At 50.3% G+C, this 21,884-nt stretch overlaps 1 protein-coding gene across 1 annotated transcript; it reads right to left on the minus strand.

The window, feature by feature from the left end:
* Window positions 1-19,198: 19,198 nt before the first annotated feature.
* Window positions 19,199-21,726, minus strand: LOC142708451 (galectin-1-like). Its single transcript, XM_075848374.1, has 4 exons — window positions 21,639-21,726; window positions 20,876-20,955; window positions 19,948-20,119; window positions 19,199-19,823 (listed from the first exon to the last, which is right to left on the minus strand). The coding sequence occupies exons 1-4, from the start codon at window positions 21,648-21,650 to the stop codon at window positions 19,680-19,682; spliced, it is 408 nt and encodes a 135-aa protein (XP_075704489.1). The 5' UTR covers window positions 21,651-21,726; the 3' UTR covers window positions 19,199-19,679.
* Window positions 21,727-21,884: the final 158 nt, after the last annotated feature.

Raw genomic sequence — 21,884 nt, forward strand, 5'->3', positions numbered from 1 at the left:
CACCTGACCTCTCCACTCTAGTCACCTGACCACTCCACTCTAGTCACCTGACCACTCCACTCTAGTCACCTGACCACTCCACTCTAGTCACCTGACCACTCCACTCTAGTCACCTGACCACTCTAGTCATCTGACCTCTCCACTCTAGTCACCTGACCTCACCACCCTAGTCATCCGACCTCTCCACTCTAGTCACCTGACCACTCCACTCTAGTCACCTGACCTCTCCATCCTAGTCACCTGACTTCTCCACCCTAGTCACCTGACTTCTCCACCCTAGTCACCTGACCTCTCCACCCTAGTCACCTGACCTCTCCATCCTAGCCACCTGACCTCTCCACTCTAGTCACCTGACCGCTCCTCTAGTCACCTGACCTCTCCACCCTAGTCACCTGACCTCTCCATCCTAGTCACCTGACTTCTCCACCCTAGTCACCTGACTTCTCCACCCTAGTCACCTAACCTCTCCACTCTAGTCACCCGACCTCTCCACTCTAGTCACCTGACCTCTCCACCCTAGTCACCTGACCTCTCCACCCTAGTCACCCGACCTCTCCACTCTAGTCACCCCACCTCTCCACCCTAGTCACCTAACCTTTCCACCCTAGTCACCTGACCTCTCCACTCTAGTCACCTGACCTCTCCACTCTAGTCACCTGACCTCTCCACTCTAGTCACCTGACCTCTCCTCTCTAGTCACCTGACCTCTCCTCTCTAGTCACCTGACTGCTCCACTCTAGTCACCTGACCTCTCCACTCTAGTTACCTGACCTCTCCACTCTAGTCTCCTGACTGTTATGGAGCACAGGATGGTGATGAGGTGACGTGGGCCTCAGGCTGGTACGGTGGTGATGTATGGAGCACAGGATGGTGAGGAGGTGATGTGGGCCTCAGGCTGGTACGGTGGTGAGGAGGTGACGTGGGCCTCAGGCTGGTACGGTGGTGAGGAGGTCACTTGGGCCTCAGGCTGGTGAGGAGGTGACGTGGGCCTCAGGCTGGTGCGGTGGTGAGGAGGTGACGTGGGCCTCAGGCTGGTGCGGTGGTGATGTATGGAGCACAGGGTGGTGAGGAGGGGACGTGGAGCACAGGATGGTGAGGTGACGTGGGCCTCAGGCTGGTGCGGTGTGATGTATGGAGCACAGGATGGTGAGGAGGTGACGTGGGCCTCAGGCTGGTGCGGTGGTGATGTATGGAGCACAGGGTGGTGAGGAGGTGACGTGGAGCACAGGGTGGTGAGGAGGTCACGTGGAGCACAGGGTGGTGAGGTCACGTGGAGCACAGGGTGGTGAGGTGACGTGGGCCTCAGGCTGGTGCGGTGGTGATGTATGGAGCACAGGGTGGTGAGGAGGTGACATGGAGCACAGGGTGGTGAGGAGGTGACGTGGAGCACAGGGTGGTGAGGTCACGTGGAGCACAGGGTGGTGAGGAGGTGACGTGGGCCTCAGGCTGGTGCGGTGGTGAGGAGGTGACGTGGGCCTCAGGCTGGTGTGGTGGTGATGTATGGAGCACAGGGTGGTGAGGAGGTGACGTGGAGCACAGGATGGTGAGGAGGTGACGTGGACCTCAGGCTGGTGCGGTGGTGATGTATGGAGCACAGGATGGTGAGGAGGTGACGTGGGCCTCAGGCTGGTGCGGTGGTGATGTATGGAGCACAGGGTGGTGAGGAGGTGACGTGGAGCACAGGGTGGTGAGGTCACGTGGAGCATACGGTGGTGAGGAGGTGACGTGGAGCACAGGGTGGTGAGGAGGTGACGTGGAGCACAGGGTGGTGATGAGGTGACGTGGAGCACAGGGTGGTGAGGAGGTGACGTGGAGCACAGGGTGGTGAGGAGGTGACGTGGAGCACAGGCTGGTGAGGAGGTGACGTGGAGCACAGGGTGGTGATGTATGGAGCACAGGGTGGTGAGGAGGTGACGTGGAGCACAGGGTGGTGAGGAGGTGACGTGGAGCACAGGGTGGTGATGAGGTGACGTGGAGCACAGGGTGGTGAGGAGGTGACGTGGAGCACAGGGTGGTGAGGAGGTGACGTGGAGCACAGGCTGGTGAGGAGGTGACGTGGAGCACAGGGTGGTGATGTATGGAGCACAGGGTGGTGAGGAGGTGACGTGGAGCACAGGGTGGTGAGGAGGTGACGTGGAGCACAGGGTGGTGATGTATGGAGCACAGGGTGGTGAGGTGACGTGGAGCGCAGGGTGGTGATGTATGGAGCACAGGGTGGTGAGGTGACGTGGAGCGCAGGGTGGTGATGTATGGAGCACAGGGTGGTGAGGAGGTGACGTGGAGCACAGGGTGGTGATGTATGGAGCACAGGGTGGTGAGGAGGTGACGTGGAGCACAGGGTGGTGAGGAGGTGACGTGGAGCACAGGGTGGTGAGGTGACGTGGAGCATAGGGTGGTGATGTCACGTGGAGCACAGGGTGGTGAAGAGGTGACGTCGGCCTCAGCCTGGGACGGTGGTGAGGAGGTGACGTGGAGCACAGGGTGGTGAGGAGGTGACGTGGAGCACAGGGTGGTGAGGAGGTGACGTGGAGCACAGGGTGGTGAGGAGGTGACGTGGAGCACAGGCTGGTGAGGAGGTGACGTGGAGCACAGGGTGGTGATGTATGGAGCACAGGGTGGTGAGGAGGTGACGTGGAGCACAGGGTGGTGAGGAGGTGACGTGGAGCACAGGGTGGTGATGTATGGAGCACAGGGTGGTGAGGAGGTGACGTGGAGCACAGGGTGGTGAGGAGGTGACGTGGAGCACAGGGTGGTGATGTATGGAGCACAGGGTGGTGAGGTGACGTGGAGCGCAGGGTGGTGATGTATGGAGCACAGGGTGGTGAGGAGGTGACGTGGAGCACAGGGTGGTGATGTATGGAGCACAGAATAGTGAGGCGTAGAGTTGACATTATTCCAGCATTGGAAACCTATATGAAGCAGCTCTTTCCTGGTCACGTGAGGGGTCATGAGTTTCTGATTCCTCTGCAGCTGTTTTCCTTCGCTCATATGATCTGTTTATTGGCAGTAGAATCTTTTGAAGCTCCGCAATATCCTCCATGATCCGGATCCTGCGAGTCTCTTCTGCTGGAATATTTACATCTCATGCTCTCGAGGGCGCAGAACGTCTCATTACAATTTTATTTCTATGAATAGAAGTTTTATTAAGTAAATAGAGAAAGAAGACGCAGCGTAATAATCATATACCGCACCTGCCGGCTCCAGGACCAGCTCTATAGAAATGTGCCGGCTCCAAGACCAGCTCTATAGAAATGTGCCGGCTCCAGGACCAGCTCTATAGAAATGTGCCGGCTCCAGGACCAGCTCTATAGAAATGTGCCGGCTCCAGGTCCAGCTCTATAGAAATGTGCCGGCTCCAGGACCAGCTCTATAGAAATGTGCCGGCTCCAGGACCAGCTCTATAGAAATGTGCCGGCTCCAGGTCCAGCTCTATAGAAATGTGCCGGCTCCAAGACCAGCTCTATAGAAATGTGCCGGCTCCAAGACCAGCTCTATAGAAATGTGCCGGCTCCAGGTCCAGCTCTATAGAAATGTGCCGGCTCCAGGACCAGCTCTATAGAAATGTGCCGGCTCCAGGTCCAGCTCTATAGAAATGTGCCGGCTCCAGGACCAGCTCTATAGAAATGTGCCGGCTCCAGGACCAGCTCTATAGAAATGTGCCGGCTCAAGGTCCAGCTCTATAGAAATGTGCCGGCTCCAGGACCAGCTCTATAGAAATGTGCCGGCTCCAGGTCCAGCTCTATAGAAATGTGCCGGCTCCAAGACCAGCTCTATAGAAATGTGCCGGCTCCAGGTCCAGCTCTATAGAAATGTGCCGGCTCCAGGACCAGCTCTATAGAAATGTGCCGGCTCCAGGTCCAGCTCTATAGAAATGTGCCGGCTCCAGGACCAGCTCTATAGAAATGTGCCGGCTCAAGGTCCAGCTCTATAGAAATGTGCCGGCTCCAGGACCAGCTCTATAGAAATGTGCCGGCTCCAGGACCAGCTCTATAGAAATGTGCCGGCTCCAGGACCAGCTCTATAGAAATGTGCCGGCTCCAGGACCAGCTCTATAGAAATGTGCCGGCTCCAGGACCAGCTCTATAGAAATGTGCCGGCTCCAGGACAAGCTCTATAGAAATGTGCCGGCTCCAGGACCAGCTCTATAGAAATGTGCCGGCTCAAGGTCCAGCTCTATAGAAATGTGCCGGCTCCAGGACCAGCTCTATAGAAATGTGCCGGCTCCAGGACAAGCTCTATAGAAATGTGCCGGCTCCAGGACCAGCTCTATAGAAATGTGCCGGCTCAAGGTCCAGCTCTATAGAAATGTGCCGGCTCCAGGACCAGCTCTATAGAAATGTGCCGGCTCCAGGTCCAGCTCTATAGAAATGTGCCGGCTCCAAGACCAGCTCTATAGAAATGTGCCGGCTCCAGGTCCAGCTCTATAGAAATGTGCCGGCTCCAGGACCAGCTCTATAGAAATGTGCCGGCTCCAGGTCCAGCTCTATAGAAATGTGCCGGCTCCAGGACCAGCTCTATAGAAATGTGCCGGCTCAAGGTCCAGCTCTATAGAAATGTGCCGGCTCCAGGACCAGCTCTATAGAAATGTGCCGGCTCCAGGACCAGCTCTATAGAAATGTGCCGGCTCCAGGACCAGCTCTATAGAAATGTGCCGGCTCCAGGACCAGCTCTATAGAAATGTGCCGGCTCCAGGACCAGCTCTATAGAAATGTGCCGGCTCCAGGACCAGCTCTATAGAAATGTGCCGGCTCCAGGACAAGCTCTATAGAAATGTGCCGGCTCCAGGACCAGCTCTATAGAAATGTGCCGGCTCAAGGTCCAGCTCTATAGAAATGTGCCGGCTCCAGGACCAGCTCTATAGAAATGTGCCGGCTCCAGGACAAGCTCTATAGAAATGTGCTGGCTCAAGGTCCAGCTCTATAGAAATGTGCCGGCTCCAGGACCAGCTCTATAGAAATGTGCCGGCTCCAGGTCCAGCTCTATAGAAATGTGCCGGCTCCAGGTCCATCACTGCTGTGTAAATGAATGGAGAGGAGTGTATGACGCTGACTGGTCACTGATTGGTCAGCGTCATACACGTAAACACTCCCAGTTAAACACACAATACACGCCCAGTTGGACATAACGAAAAAAACACGCCCAGTTGTCCATTTCAAACCTCATTTGCATAAATATAAAAATGCTCATAACTTGGCCAAAAATGAACGTTTAAAAAAAAAAAACCCACGTTCCTGTTCTCTACATTGCAGCGCCGATCACATGCAATAGGAGATTGGGGTGTGAGAATCTGGTGACAGCCTCTTTAAGCCGTATTTAGAAAGCCATATTAAAGCTCCACGTTCACGCGGTCTGTTTAGTGAACGGCTTTCCCGCATTGTGCTGGGTTTCTGGCACTACAACACGGAGTGGCGACGCACATACGAATAAATCCTGAATCTCTTGATGACTGGAGAGATTTTCCACTGTGGGGGGGATCTGGACGGTTCTCCCTGGTTCTGACAGTCCAGTTGTTGAAATGATGGCCTGATCACAGTACCGCGGGGAAGCAGCGTTCTGACCCCGTCATACTCACTCGCTGCCTCAGCTGACCACACTTTGGGTATTTTCACGTGACCTCATTTCATAAACGCCCCGAAAAACAGCAGAAGATACGGGGGCTGAATACCTCCAACATCTGGAGGGGGAAAACGACGTGTAAAAAAACCCCCCATAAAAAAGAAGCGGCGTCACTTCTTGAGCCCTTTTCAGAGCAGTTTCATTGGGTCAATAGAAAAACAGCTAGAAAAACGGCCATAAAAAACACTTGATGCTTAAAAAACGCCTGAAAATCCGCTCCGTATTTTACAGCCGTTTTTTGTAAGTGTGTACATACCCTTACAAGTCCCGCTGCCACCGATGCTGTCAGTGAATAAAGACCTCACACAATCCGTGTATAGTTCTGCTGACATCCCCTACCTATGCTACAGCAGGGTCTTCCCTCCTCCTCACGTCTGTGCTGCTGGTCGTTGGTCTGAAGGCTCCGCCGTACTTGCACAGCCTCTGCCAATACTGCCTCCCTTTTATTGGTGGATACTGGAATATAATTTAGCCAAACCTTTACATCGGAAAACTGCCGCTGTATGCGCTAAATGTGTTCATAGCACTCCATTACCCCAACGGAGGCCAGAAGTGTCCCCTCTCGAGCTCTGCCGGGCTGGTATACGTCGCTATAGCTTTTAGGGGGGGGGGGTGGAATGATGCAGTAGAATACACTATTCCATCCTGAATAACTTTTTAAGATGGGAACCCTTGTGTGATGGATGCCACTGTATGGCATCAGATAGACAAAACCGGACGAGGAGACAGCACTTCCAGTATATATCAGCTTTTTAATCACCGGTGCGACGTTTCAGTCCAACAGGACCTTTATGTATGCCATCAGTCAGAGGTATATGTTAAATGTATACATGGGGGAGCTTTACCAGGGCCAGAGCATCAGGCAGCACTCCACTTGAGGCACCCGCTCCTGGAGAACCCCCTGACATCACTGTCCATATATGGACAGTGATGTTAGGGGCTTTCAACTACAGAGTCCCTCGCTAGGGCATCATAAGCACTCTGGCTGGGTCCTCTGGGACTGGAGGAGCCCAGACGTCACTTTTCTTATATGGATAGTGCTCGGACGATGGACTCCATAGTTGAGAGCCCCCGACATCACTGTTCATATATGGACAATGACATCAGAAGCTTCCCTGGGCACAGAGCTTCAAGTAGTGCTCTGCCCAGAGAGTTCCGAACTTATACCTCCTACGAAAGGAAAATAGTGTTATTTGAAGTGGGCCTTAGCCAGTGGCAGGTAGATAAGACGTAAGGCAGAGAGCAATTTCATTGGTGGGCGGCGCCGGAGAGCAGGGGAGGTACAGTATGTAAAGGCGAGTGGGTGGCAGGCCTAATTCATGGAGCCTTTGAGCAAAACCCCTTTCAAATTGATGACCTAGCATGCATTTTTGCACCCCCTTCAAACCGGTACCTCACGGTCCCTAACGCAATCCATGTCTGTGCAATAATCCTGTGTATTTAGGCAAAACGTGGTCTCCTCTGCGTGTGTCACACAACTTTCCACCCCTCAGTACACACCCCAGCGCACCAATATTGTACTGAACGGAGTCCACATCTAAATATTATAATAGGGAACCTATAAGAAAATAAAAACATGGACCCCTCCCCTGGATTAGGGTCAGACCCATCAGAGGACCCTCATCAGTCACGGACGTGGTCTATTCCTTATGGGATGATTCAGTATTAACCTATCAAATCACATAACTTGTATCTTCTACCATGAGCACGTTCTGTATACGCCGTGTTCCAAATTATTCTGCACATTGGATTGAAGTGTCATAAACATTTAATGATTAGTTTTTCAAAGAAACTCATGGCTGGTCTAGTGTCTGTGTCTTGGATCACTGTAATCAATCTCAGACACCTGTGATAATTAGTTTGCCAGGTGTCGCCCAATCAAAGGATTAAGCAGCCACAGGTTTCAAGCAATATGGGAAAGAACAAGGATCTCTCTGCTGCCGAAAAGCGTGAAATAGTGCAATACCTTGGACAAGGCATGAAAACAGTGGATATTTCAAGAAAACTTAAAGAGGCTCTGTCACCAGATTTTGCAGCCCCGATCTGCTATTGCATGTGATAGGCGCTGCAATGTAGATTACAGTAACGTTTTTATTTTTAAAAAACGAGCATTTTTGGCCAAGTTATGACCATTTTTGTATTTATGCAAATGAGGCTTGCAAAAGTACAACTGGGCGTGTTGAAAAGTAAAAGTACAACTGGGCGTGTATTATGTGTGTACATCGGGGCGTGTATTATGTGTGTACATCGGGGCGTGTATTATGTGTGTGTAACATCGGGGCGTGTATTATGTGTGTGTAACATCGGGGCATGTATTATGTGTGTACATCGGGGCGTGTATTATGTGTGTACATCGGGGCGTGTATTATGTGTGTACATCGGGGCGTGTATTATGTGTGTACATCGGGGCGTGTATTATGTGTGTACATCGGGGCGTGTATTATGTGTGTACATCGGGGCGTGTATTATGTGTGTACATCGGGGCGTGTTTACTACTTTTACTAGCTGGGCGTTGTGTATAGAAGTATCATCCACTTCTCTTCAGAACGCCCAGCTTCTGGCAGATCACGCTGAGACGTCACTCACAGGTCCTGCATCGTGTCGGCACCAGAGGCTACAGATGATTCTGCAGTCGATGTAGCTACTTACCTGCAAACGCTGATGCTGCTGCAGAATCAACTGTAGCCTCTGGTGCTGATATGGCCGACACGATGCAGGACCTGTGAGTGACGACACAGCGTGATCTCTCGAGAACACGGCTGTGTCTGCACTGTCAGAAGCTGGGCGTTGTGAAGAGAAGTGCATGATACTTCTCATCAGAACGCCCAGCTAGTAAAAGTAGTAAACACGCCCCGATGTACACACATAATACACACCCAGATGTACTTTTACTTTTCAACACGCCCAGTTGTACTTTTGCAAGCCTCATTTGCATAAATACAAAAATGGTCATAACTTGGCCAAAAATGCTCGTTTTTTAAAAATAAAACCGTTACTGTAATCTACATTGCAGCGCCTATCTGCTGCAATAGCAGATAGGGGTTGCAAAATCTGGTGACAGAGCCTCTTTAAGCGTGATCATCGTACTGTGAAAAGATTAGTGGCTGATTCAGAGCACAGATGGGTTCATTCAGATAAAGGCATAATGAGGAAGGTTTCTGCCAGACAAATTAATAGGATTAGGAGAGCAGCTGCTAAAATGCCATTGCAAAGCAGCAAAGAGGTATTTGAATCCGCTGGTGCTTCTGGAGTCCCGCGAACCTCAAAGTGTAGGATCCTCCAGAGGTTTGCCAGTGTGCATAAAGCTATTATTCGGACACCCCTAAACAATGCTCACAAGCAGAAACGGTTGCAGTGGGCTCAGAAATACATGAAGACTAATTTTCAAACCGTGCTGTTTACTGATGAGTGCCGTGCAACCCTGGATGGTCCAGATGGATGGAGTAGTGGATGGTTGGTGAATGGCCACCATGTCCCAACAAGGCTGCGACGTCAGCAAGGAGGTCGCTGACGGTGTGAAAATGACCTCTGCAAAGTACGTAGAGTTTGACTGACCACTTTCTTCAGTGGTACAAAAAGAACCGTGCCTTCCGTAGCAAAATTATCTTCATGCATGACAATGCACCATCTCATGCTGCAAAGAATACCTCTGTGTCATTGGCTGCTATGGGAATAAAAGGAGAGAAACTCATGGTGTGGCCCCCATGTTCCCCTGACATCAACCCTATTGAGAACCTTTGGAGCCTCCTCAAGCAGAATATCTATGAGGGTGGGAGGCCGTTCACATCAAAACAGAAGCTCTGGGAGGCGATTCTGACATGTAACATGTGTAACATGTAACTTGTGCTGTGCAGGTGATATCAGAGAAGGGTCCTGTGTAACATGTAACTTGTGCTGTGCAGGTGATATCAGAGAAGGGTCCTGTGTAACATGTAACTTGTCCTGTGCAGGTGATATCAGAGAAGGGTCCTGTGTAACATGTAACTTGTGCTGTGCAGGTGATATCAGAGGAGGGTCCTGTGTAACATGTAACTTGTTCTGTGCAGGTGATATCAGAGGAGGGTCCTGTGTAACATGTAACTTGTGCTGTGCAGGTGATATCAGAGAAGGGTCCTGTGTAACATGTAACTTGTCCTGTGCGGGTGATATCAGAGAAGGGTCCTGTGTGACATGTAACTTGTGCTGTGCAGGTGATATCAGAGGAGGGTCCTGTGTAACATGTAACTTGTGCTGTGCAGGTGATATCAGAGGAGGGTCCTGTGTAACATGTAACTTGTGCTGTGCAGGTGATATCAGAGAAGGGTCCTGTGTAACATGTAACTTGTCCTGTGCAGGTGATATCAGAGAAGGGTCCTGTGTAACATGTAACTTGTGCTGTGCAGGTGATATCAGAGGAGGGTCCTGTGTAACATGTAACTTGTGCTGTGCAGGTGATATCAGAGAAGGGTCCTGTGTAACATGTAACTTGTCCTGTGCAGGTGATATCAGAGAAGGGTCCTGTGTAACATGTAACTTGTCCTGTGCAGGTGATATCAGAGAAGGGTCCTGTGTAACATGTAACTTGTGCTGTGCAGGTGATATCAGAGGAGGGTCCTGTGTAACATGTAACTTGTCCTGTGCAGGTGATATCAGAGAAGGGTCCTGTGTAACATGTAACTTGTCCTGTGCAGGTGATATCAGAGAAGGGTCCTGTGTGACATGTAACTTGTGCTGTGCAGGTGATATCAGAGAAGGGTCCTGTGTAACATGTAACTTGTCCTGTACAGGTGATATCAGAGAAGGGTCCTGTGTAACATGTAACTTGTGCTGTGCAGGTGATATCAGAGAAGGGTCCTGTGTAACATGTAACTTGTGCTGTGCAGGTGATATCAGAGGAGGGTCCTGTGTAACATGTAACTTGTCCTGTGCAGGTGATATCAGAGAAGGGTCCTGTGTAACATGTAACTTGTCCTGTGCAGGTGATATCAGAGGAGGGTCCTGTGTAACATGTAACTTGTCCTGTGCAGGTGATATCAGAGAAGGGTCCTGTGTAACATGTAACTTGTCCTGTGCAGGTGATATCAGAGAAGGGTCCTGTGTAACATGTAACTTGTGCTGTGCAGGTGATATCAGAGGAGGGTCCTGTGTAACATGTAACTTGTCCTGTGCAGGTGATATCAGAGAAGGGTCCTGTGTAACATGTAACTTGTGCTGTGCAGGTGATATCAGAGAAGGGTCCTGTGTAACATGTAACTTGTGCTGTGCAGGTGATATCAGAGAAGGGTCCTGTGTAACATGTAACTTGTCCTGTGCAGGTGATATCAGAGGAGGGTCCTGTGTAACATGTAACTTGTGCTGTGCAGGTGATATCAGAGGAGGGTCCTGTGTAACATGTAACTTGTCCTGTGCAGGTGATATCAGAGAAGGGTCCTGTGTAACATGTAACTTGTCCTGTGCAGGTGATATCAGAGAAGGGTCCTGTGTAACATGTAACTTGTCCTGTGCGGGTGATATCAGAGAAGGGTCCTGTGTAACATGTAACTTGTGCTGTGCAGGTGATATCAGAGAAGGGTCCTGTGTAACATGTAACTTGTCCTGTGCAGGTGATATCAGAGAAGGGTCCTGTGTAACATGTAACTTGTCCTGTGCGGGTGATATCAGAGAAGGGTCCTGTGTAACATGTAACTTGTCCTGTGCAGGTGATATCAGAGAAGGGTCCTGTGTAACTTGTGCTGTGCAGGTGATATCAGAGAAGGGTCCTGTGTAACATGTAACTTGTCCTGTGCAGGTGATATCAGAGAAGGGTCCTGTGTAACATGTAACTTGTCCTGTGCAGGTGATATCAGAGAAGGGTCCTGTGTAACATGTAACTTGTCCTGTGCGGGTGATATCAGAGAAGGGTCCTGTGTAACATGTAACTTGTCCTGTGCAGGTGATATCAGAGAAGGGTCCTGTGTAACTTGTGCTGTGCAGGTGATATCAGAGAAGGGTCCTGTGTAACATGTAACTTGTCCTGTGCAGGTGATATCAGAGGAGGGTCCTGTGTAACATGTAACTTGTCCTGTGCAGGTGATATCAGAGAAGGGTCCTGTGTAACATGTAACTTGTCCTGTGCGGGTGATATCAGAGAAGGGTCCTGTGTAACATGTAACTTGTGCTGTGCAGGTGATATCAGAGAAGGGTCCTGTGTAACATGTAACTTGTCCTGTGCAGGTGATATCAGAGAAGGGTCCTGTGTAACATGTAACTTGTGCTGTGCAGGTGATATCAGAGGAGGGTCCTGTGTAACATGTAACTTGTGCTGTGCAGGTGATATCAGAGAAGGGTCCTGTGTAACATGTAACTTGTCCTGTGCAGGTGATATCAGAGGAGGGTCCTGTGTAACATGTAACTTGTCCTGTGCAGGTGATATCAGAGAAGGGTCCTGTGTAACATGTAACTTGTGCTGTGCAGGTGATATCAGAGAAGGGTCCTGTGTAACATGTAACTTGTGCTGTGCAGGTGATATCAGAGAAGGGTCCTGTGTAACATGTAACTTGTCCTGTGCAGGTGATATCAGAGAAGGGTCCTGTGTAACATGTAACTTGTGCTGTGCAGGTGATATCAGAGAAGGGTCCTGTGTAACATGTAACTTGTGCTGTGCAGGTGATATCAGAGAAGGGTCCTGTGTAACATGTAACTTGTGCTGTGCAGGTGATATCAGAGAAGGGTCCTGTGTAACATGTAACTTGTCCTGTGCAGGTGATATCAGAGGAGGGTCCTGTGTAACATGTAACTTGTGCTGTGCAGGTGATATCAGAGGAGGGTCCTGTGTAACATGTAACTTGTCCTGTGCAGGTGATATCAGAGGAGGGTCCTGTGTAACATGTAACTTGTCCTGTGCAGGTGATATCAGAGGAGGGTCCTGTGTAACATGTAACTTGTCCTGCGCAGGTGATATCAGAGAAGGGTCCTGTGTGACATGTAACTTGTGCTGTGCAGGTGATATCAGAGAAGGGTCCTGTGTAACATGTAACTTGTGCTGTGCAGGTGATATCAGAGAAGGGTCCTGTGTAACATGTAACTTGTGCTGTGCGGGTGATATCAGAGAAGGGTCCTGTGTAACATGTAACTTGTGCTGTGCAGGTGATATCAGAGAAGGGTCCTGTGTAACATGTAACTTGTGCTGTGCAGGTGATATCAGAGGAGGGTCCTGTGTAACATGTAACTTGTCCTGTGCAGGTGATATCAGAGAAGGGTCCTGTGTAACATGTAACTTGTGCTGTGCGGGTGATATCAGAGAAGGGTCCTGTGTAACATGTAACTTGTCCTGTGCGGGTGATATCAGAGAAGGGTCCTGTGTAACATGTAACTTGTCCTGTGCAGGTGATATCAGAGAAGGGTCCTGTGTAACATGTAACTTGTCCTGTGCAGGTGATATCAGAGAAGGGTCCTGTGTAACATGTAACTTGTGCTGTGCAGGTGATATCAGAGAAGGGTCCTGTGTAACATGTAACTTGTCCTGTGCAGGTGATATCAGAGGAGGGTCCTGTGTAACATGTAACTTGTCCTGTGCGGGTGATATCAGAGAAGGGTCCTGTGTAACATGTAACTTGTGCTGTGCAGGTGATATCAGAGAAGGGTCCTGTGTAACATGTAACTTGTCCTGTGCAGGTGATATCAGAGGAGGGTCCTGTGTAACATGTAACTTGTCCTGTGCAGGTGATATCAGAGGAGGGTCCTGTGTAACATGTAACTTGTGCTGTGCAGGTGATATCAGAGAAGGGTCCTGTGTAACATGTAACTTGTGCTGTGCAGGTGATATCAGAGGAGGGTCCTGTGTAACATGTAACTTGTGCTGTGCAGGTGATATCAGAGAAGGGTCCTGTGTAACATGTAACTTGTCCTGTGCGGGTGATATCAGAGAAGGGTCCTGTGTAACATGTAACTTGTGCTGTGCGGGTGATATCAGAGAAGGGTCCTGTGTAACATGTAACTTGTCCTGTGCAGGTGATATCAGAGAAGGGTCCTGTGTAACATGTAACTTGTCCTGTGCAGGAGATATCAGAGAAGGGTCCTGTGTAACATGTAACTTGTCCTGTGCAGGTGATATCAGAGAAGGGTCCTGTGTAACATGTAACTTGTGCTGTGCAGGTGATATCAGAGAAGGGTCCTGTGTAACATGTAACTTGTGCTGTGCAGGTGATATCAGAGAAGGGTCCTGTGTAACATGTAACTTGTGCTGTGCGGGTGATATCAGAGAAGGGTCCTGTGTAACATGTAACTTGTCCTGTGCAGGTGATATCAGAGAAGGGTCCTGTGTAACATGTAACTTGTCCTGTGCAGGTGATATCAGAGAAGGGTCCTGTGTAACATGTAACTTGTGCTGTGCAGGTGATATCAGAGGAGGGTCCTGTGTAACATGTAACTTGTCCTGTGCAGGTGATATCAGAGAAGGGTCCTGTGTAACATGTAACTTGTGCTGTGCAGGTGATATCAGAGAAGGGTCCTGTGTAACATGTAACTTGTGCTGTGCAGGTGATATCAGAGAAGGGTCCTGTGTAACATGTAACTTGTGCTGTGCAGGTGATATCAGAGAAGGGTCCTGTGTAACATGTAACTTGTGCTGTGCAGGTGATATCAGAGAAGGGGTCCTATGTAACTTGTCCTGTGCAGGTGATATCAGAGAAGGGTCCTGTGTAACATGTAACTTGTGCTGTGCAGGTGATATCAGAGGAGGGTCCTGTGTAACATGTAACTTGTGCTGTGCAGGTGATATCAGAGGAGGGTCCTGTGTAACATGTAACTTGTCCTGTGCAGGTGATATCAGAGAAGGGTCCTGTGTAACATGTAACTTGTGCTGTGCAGGTGATATCAGAGAAGGGTCCTGTGTAACATGTAACTTGTGCTGTGCAGGTGATATCAGAGGAGGGTCCTGTGTAACATGTAACTTGTGCTGTGCAGGTGATATCAGAGGAGGGTCCTGTGTAACATGTAACTTGTGCTGTGCAGGTGATATCAGAGGAGGGTCCTGTGTAACATGTAACTTGTGCTGTGCAGGTGATATCAGAGAAGGGTCCTGTGTAACATGTAACTTGTGCTGTGCAGGTGATATCAGAGAAGGGTCCTGTGTAACATGTAACTTGTGCTGTGCAGGTGATATCAGAGGAGGGTCCTGTGTAACATGTAACTTGTGCTGTGCAGGTGATATCAGAGGAGGGTCCTGTGTAACATGTAACTTGTGCTGTGCAGGTGATATCAGAGAAGGGTCCTGTGTAACATGTAACTTGTCCTGTGCAGGTGATATCAGAGGAGGGTCCTGTGTAACATGTAACTTGTGCTGTGCAGGTGATATCAGAGAAGGGTCCTGTGTAACATGTAACTTGTGCTGTGCAGGTGATATCAGAGGAGGGTCCTGTGTAACATGCAACTTGTCCTGTGCAGGTGATATCAGAGGAGGGTCCTGTGTAACATGTAACTTGTGCTGTGCAGGTGATATCAGAGAAGGGTCCTGTGTAACATGTAACTTGTGCTGTGCAGGTGATATCAGAGAAGGGTCCTGTGTAACATGTAACTTGTGCTGTGCAGGTGATATCAGAGGAGGGTCCTGTGTAACATGTAACTTGTCCTGTGCAGGTGATATCAGAGAAGGGTCCTGTGTAACATGTAACTTGTGCTGTGCAGGTGATATCAGAGGAGGGTCCTGTGTAACATGTAACTTGTGCTGTGCAGGTGATATCAGAGGAGGGTCCTGTGTAACATGTAACTTGTGCTGTGCAGGTGATATCAGAGGAGGGTCCTGTGTAACATGTAACTTGTCCTGTGCAGGTGATATCAGAGAAGGGTCCTGTGTAACATGTAACTTGTGCTTTGCAGGTGATATCAGAGGAGGGTCCTGTGTAACATGTAACTTGTGCTGTGCAGGTGATATCAGAGGAGGGTCCTGTGTAACATGTAACTTGTCCTGTGCCGGTGATATCAGAGAAGGGTCCTGTGTAACATGTAACTTGTGCTGTGCAGGTGATAGAGGAGGGTCCTGTGTAACATGTAACTTGTGCTGTGCAGGTGATATCAGAGAAGGGTCCTGTGTAACATGTAACTTGTGCTGTGCAGGTGATATCAGAGAAGGGTCCTGTGTAACATGTAACTTGTGCTGTGCAGGTGATATCAGAGAAGGGTCCTGTGTAACATGTAACTTGTGCTGTGCAGGTGATATCAGAGAAGGGTCCTGTGTGACATGTAACTTGTGCTGTGCAGGTGATATCAGAGGAGGGTCCTGTGTAACATGTAACTTGTGCTGTGCAGGTGATATCAGAGAAGGGTCCTGTGTAACATGTAACTTGTCCTGTGCAGGTGATATCAGTGGAGGGTCCTGTGTAACATGTAACTTGTGCTGTGCAGGTGATATCAGAGGAGGGTCCTGTGTAACATGTAACTTGTCCTGTGCAGGTGATATCAGAGGAGGGTCCTGTGTAACATGTAACTTGTGCTGTGCAGGTGATATCAGAGAAGGGTCCTGTGTAACATGTAACTTGTGCTGTGCAGGTGATATCAGAGGAGGGTCCTGTGTAACATGTAACTTGTCCTGTGCAGGTGATATCAGAGAAGGGTCCTGTGTAACATGTAACTTGTGCTGTGCAGGTGATATCAGAGAAGGGTCCTGTGTAACATGTAACTTGTGCTGTGCAGGTGATATCAGAGGAGGGTCCTGTGTAACATGTAACTTGTCCTGTGCAGGTGATATCAGAGGAGGGTCCTGTGTAACATGTAACTTGTGCTGTGCAGGTGATATCAGAGAAGGGTCCTGTGTAACATGTAACTTGTGCTGTGCAGGTGATATCAGAGGAGGGTCCTGTGTAACATGTAACTTGTCCTGTGCAGGTGATATCAGAGGAGGGTCCTGTGTAACATGTAACTTGTCCTGTGCAGGTGATATCAGAGGAGGGTCCTGTGTAACATGTAACTTGTGCTGTGCAGGTGATATCAGAGGAGGGTCCTGTGTAACATGTAACTTGTCCTGTGCAGGTGATATCAGAGAAGGGTCCTGTGTAACATGTAACTTGTGCTGTGCAGGTGATATCAGAGAAGGGTCCTGTGTAACATGTAACTTGTGCTGTGCAGGTGATATCAGAGAAGGGTCCTGTGTGACATGTAACTTGTGCTGTGCAGGTGATATCAGAGGAGGGTCCTGTGTAACATGTAACTTGTGCTGTGCAGGTGATATCAGAGAAGGGTCCTGTGTAACATGTAACTTGTCCTGTGCAGGTGATATCAGTGGAGGGTCCTGTGTAACATGTAACTTGTGCTGTGCAGGTGATATCAGAGGAGGGTCCTGTGTAACATGTAACTTGTCCTGTGCAGGTGATATCAGAGGAGGGTCCTGTGTAACATGTAACTTGTGCTGTGCAGGTGATATCAGAGAAGGGTCCTGTGTAACATGTAACTTGTGCTGTGCAGGTGATATCAGAGGAGGGTCCTGTGTAACATGTAACTTGTCCTGTGCAGGTGATATCAGAGAAGGGTCCTGTGTAACATGTAACTTGTGCTGTGCAGGTGATATCAGAGGAGGGTCCTGTGTAACATGTAACTTGTGCTGTGCAGGTGATATCAGAGAAGGGTCCTGTGTAACATGTAACTTGTGCTGTGCAGGTGATATCAGAGGAGGGTCCTGTGTAACATGTAACTTGTGCTGTGCAGGTGATATCAGAGGAGGGTCCTGTGTAACATGTAACTTGTCCTGTGCAGGTGATATCAGAGGAGGGTCCTGTGTAACATGTAACTTGTGCTGTGCAGGTGATATCAGAGAAGGGTCCTGTGTAACATGTAACTTGTGCTGTGCAGGTGATATCAGAGAAGGGTCCTGTGTAACATGTAACTTGTCCTGTGCAGGTGATATCAGAGGAGGGTCCTGTGTAACATGTAACTTGTGCTGTGCAGGTGATATCAGAGAAGGGTCCTGTGTAACATGTAACTTGTGCTGTGCAGGTGATATCAGAGGAGGGTCCTGTGTAACATGTAACTTGTGCTGTGCAGGTGATATCAGAGGAGGGTCCTGTGTAACATGTAACTTGTCCTGTGCAGGTGATATCAGAGAAGGGTCCTGTGTAACATGTAACTTGTGCTGTGCAGGTGATATCAGAGGAGGGTCCTGTGTAACATGTAACTTGTGCTGTGCAGGTGATATCAGAGGAGGGTCCTGTGTGACATGTAACTTGTGCTGTGCAGGTGATATCAGAGAAGGGTCCTGTGTAACATGTAACTTGTCCTGTGCAGGTGATATCAGAGGAGGGTCCTGTGTAACATGTAACTTGTGCTGTGCAGGTGATATCAGAGAAGGGTCCTGTGTAACATGTAACTTGTGCTGTGCAGGTGATATCAGAGAAGGGTCCTGTGTAACATGTAACTTGTGCTGTGCAGGTGATATCAGAGGAGGGTCCTGTGTAACATGTAACATGTAACTTGTGCAGGGGATATCAGAGGAGGGTCCTGTGTAACATGTAACTTGTGCTGTGCAGGTGATATCAGAGAAGGGTCCTGTGTAACATGTAACTTGTGCTGTGCGGGTGATATCAGAGAAGGGTCCTGTGTAACATGTAACTTGTGCAGGTGATGTCTGTAAATATGACCTCCTGATGCTGCAAATTCTACAAATGACCATTTTACGTCTCTTTACAATGTTTTGTTCTCATTATCCTCCAGCGGTTGATGCTGAAGATTATAATGACCGTCATTGCATCGACTATTTAGGAAAATCAGCGAAAAATAACATTTGCATAATAATCTGGAATGCGGTGTGTATAGAGATGTGGCAGTGCGGCTGGACGGGTGATAGACCTCAGAATGACGTCCTCCGACGGCTCCATGAAACCCCGGTCCTGGGCACTGGTGATGGAACAATTTGGGTTGTGGCCGCCTGTAACCACCTCCAGTGCCAGGAACACCGAAATCTCTGATCTCACACAGTCCCAATCACTCGACTAGATCCTGAATCGCTGCTACGAGTTCCGGCATCAGACGGAGCAGCGACGGGAGTGAAGGGGAGGCAGCGGTCACATGAGTGCGGACAGGCGGGGGAAAAGTCACACCCCCCCCACATTTATTGCTTTACAGGATAAAACAGCAATTTTATCTCTGGAAAACTCCTTTAGCGTGACTTTCATTGTGCGATCTCACTGCAGCGCGTGGTCAGAGGCCGGATAAACTCTGCTGCATCTTCCATCTGCTCCGAGCCGCCCACACCTTAGCGTGTCCCCCCCCCCCCCAGAGCCCACGCCTTGGCGTCCCCCCCCCCCGAGCCGGTTCTGGTTTGCCATCCAGTTCTGTATTCAGGACATGAGACACTTGGGCAAAAAGACTTGTTTCCTGGAGTTTCTGTTCAGCCGCCGTTAGAAGGGAAAAATAAAGTTGGACACGACTCTAGGCATTAAATTATCCAACTAGCCGAGATCGAGACAAAGCCCGTTACCCAAATTCATGCTCAGAAGTGCCACAGTAACATGGCCGGGTCAGTGTGCCCCCCCCCCGTAACCCGTGGTAGAGGAACGTGGACAGTGCGGTCACCGGCAACAAAGATTCCCAGGACACGTGGAACAGAACAAGGAAACACCCGCTGACGTATCACACATAAGAGCTGACGGCATTTATTATCATTTTACATGCAGCACCACAAAGCATGACCCGCACGGGTCCCTGTCCACGCAGCTCACAATCTAATCTGTTCAGCGTGGACTCAACTCCTGTAGTGAAGCAAAAGCAGCGGTCGTGTTTGAAAGTCATAACCTGGCACTTCAGGGCAATAACGGCCAAGGCGGAGGGGAAGAGAAGGGAAACCAGGAGCAAAACTCCCGAGAAGGGTCTGGGATTGTGTTCTACACGGATGGCGCAGAGTCAGGAGGCTGCACAGCGAGCGGATGGCGCAGAGTCAGGAGGCTGCACAGCGAGCGGATGGTGCAGAGTCAGGAGGCTGCACAGCGAGCGGATGGCGCAGAGTCAGGAGGCTGCACAGCGAGCGGATGGCGCAGAGTCAGGAGGCTGCACAGCGAGCGGATGGTGCACAGAGTCAGGAGGCTGCACAGCGAGCGGATGGATTCAGGTGGATGAAGAGGCTACTCCGTTGTAATGGACTTGAAGCGAATGCCTTCCAGGGAGAGGAACGAGAGTGAGGACAGGGCCACGCGGACAGGGAAGGAGAACTGCTCCCCTGAGGACAACTTCACAGTGATCTTATCCGACTGGTACTCGAAGCAAATCTGAGAAAACAGCAAAACGGAGCGTCAGCCGAGAGAACGAGGAAGATCAGCCACAAGTTCCCCCCGCAAACATGAAATAACCAAAACCCCAACAAACCCCTCACAGGAAAACTAAACCTCTCACCGTGGTCTCTGCCCCCTGCTGGAAGGGGAAGGAATCTTCTCTTTGTTCTGATCCCCAACAATCGGCCTCCTTGGAATTGCAGACTATTTTTTGGACGTCTCCATGAAGGTCAAAACGAGGGTTGAAGTGGAGAAGGAAGTGCGAGGCGTTCTCCCCCAAATTTATTGCAAAGCTGAAAATAGAAAAGACGTCGTGTCAAGTCCAAAGTAGAAGAGAACGTCCAAGACTCAAGGGGTTAAACACTCCAGGTCTGAGTGACCCACCAAACACCAGCCGACCTACACACACACACACACACACACTCACTCCTACCTCTACACACCCACACTCACCCCTACACACACACACCCCTACACCTCTACACACACACCCCCCTCTACACACACACACCCCCCCCCCCTCTACACACACACACACCCCCCCCCTCTACACACACACACACACACACCCCTCTACACACACACACCCCTCTACACACACACACCCCTCTACACACACACACCCCTCTACACACACACACCCCTCTACACACACACACCCCTCTACACACACACACCCCTCTACACACACACACCCCTCTACACACACACACCCCTCTACACACACACACCCCTCTACACACACACACACACCCCTCTACACACACACCCCTCTACACACACACCCCTCTACACACACACACACACCCCTCTACACACACACACACACCCCTCTACACACACACACACACCCCTCTACACACACACCCCTCTACACACACACACCCCTCTACACACACACACACACCCCTCTACACACACACACACACCCCTCTACACACACACACACACACCCCTCTACACACACACACCCCTCTACACACACACCCCTACACCTCTACACACACACACAGCTCAGGACTTGCAGCGGGGGATCAGATCTACGTTACCCTTTACAGTCCGGGGGGATGAAGCCCTTGATCTCCACACAGTGACCGGGTTCCAAATGGAGATTTGTCACAACTAAACCCTGAACATGGAGAAGAACAACGAAGAGTTAACGGCCGAGGGAGGAGCCTAAATATAGGAGAGAAGTCACGAGAGAGACCGCAGCCGATCCCACCCAGAGGAACCGGATCATACAGGGACCACCACCCTCATCGTTATACAGGGACCCTCATCATTATACAGGGACCACCACCCTCATCATTATACAGGGACCACCACCCTCATCATTATACAGGGACCACCACCCTCATCATTATACAGGGACCCTCGTCATTATACAGGGACCGGAGCAAACATTCTGGAATTGGAGCAAAGAGTTAAACGCCACGAGCTGCTGAAGAGGAAAGAAAGAGTTAAACATCAGGACTGGGCGGAGCCTCATCTCCCGGGGAGAACCGTTATACCCGACCCGACCACACCCCGCGCCACGGAGTCCCCGCTCCTTCTATAGGAAAAAGTGACCGCAAATACACAAGAAAGCAAAGACATTCCGCCCGAAGAGCCGGAGTAACCCCCGTCCCGGAGACCCGTCACTCACTCCCCCGTCCCGGAGACCCGACACCTCCCCCTCGTCCCGCAGACCCGACACCTCCCCCCCCGTCCCGGTGACCCGACACTCACTCCCCCGTCCCGGTGACCCGTCACTCACTCCCCCGTCCCGGTGACCCGTCACTCACTCCCCCGCCCCGGAGCCCCGTCCCTCACCTCAGCCGCCATCGTCCCTCAGCTCCCGAGTGAAATGTCACAGCAGCTGCTCCGTCTTCAGACTTTATATAAAACGAGTGGGTATCAGCCAATCAGAGAAAGGGGGCGTGTTTTATTAACTAAATACGCCCCCCACCCATTACGGTCCTGGATTGAGGCTCTGTTCACACCTTATCCAAAAACGTCTGAAAATACGGAGGAGCTTCAAGGGAAAACCGCTCCTGATTTTCAGACGTTTTTTAATCA

This window comes from Rhinoderma darwinii, unplaced genomic scaffold (assembly GCF_050947455.1).
Source record: "Rhinoderma darwinii isolate aRhiDar2 unplaced genomic scaffold, aRhiDar2.hap1 Scaffold_3908, whole genome shotgun sequence".
Lineage (NCBI taxonomy): Eukaryota > Metazoa > Chordata > Amphibia > Anura > Rhinodermatidae > Rhinoderma > Rhinoderma darwinii.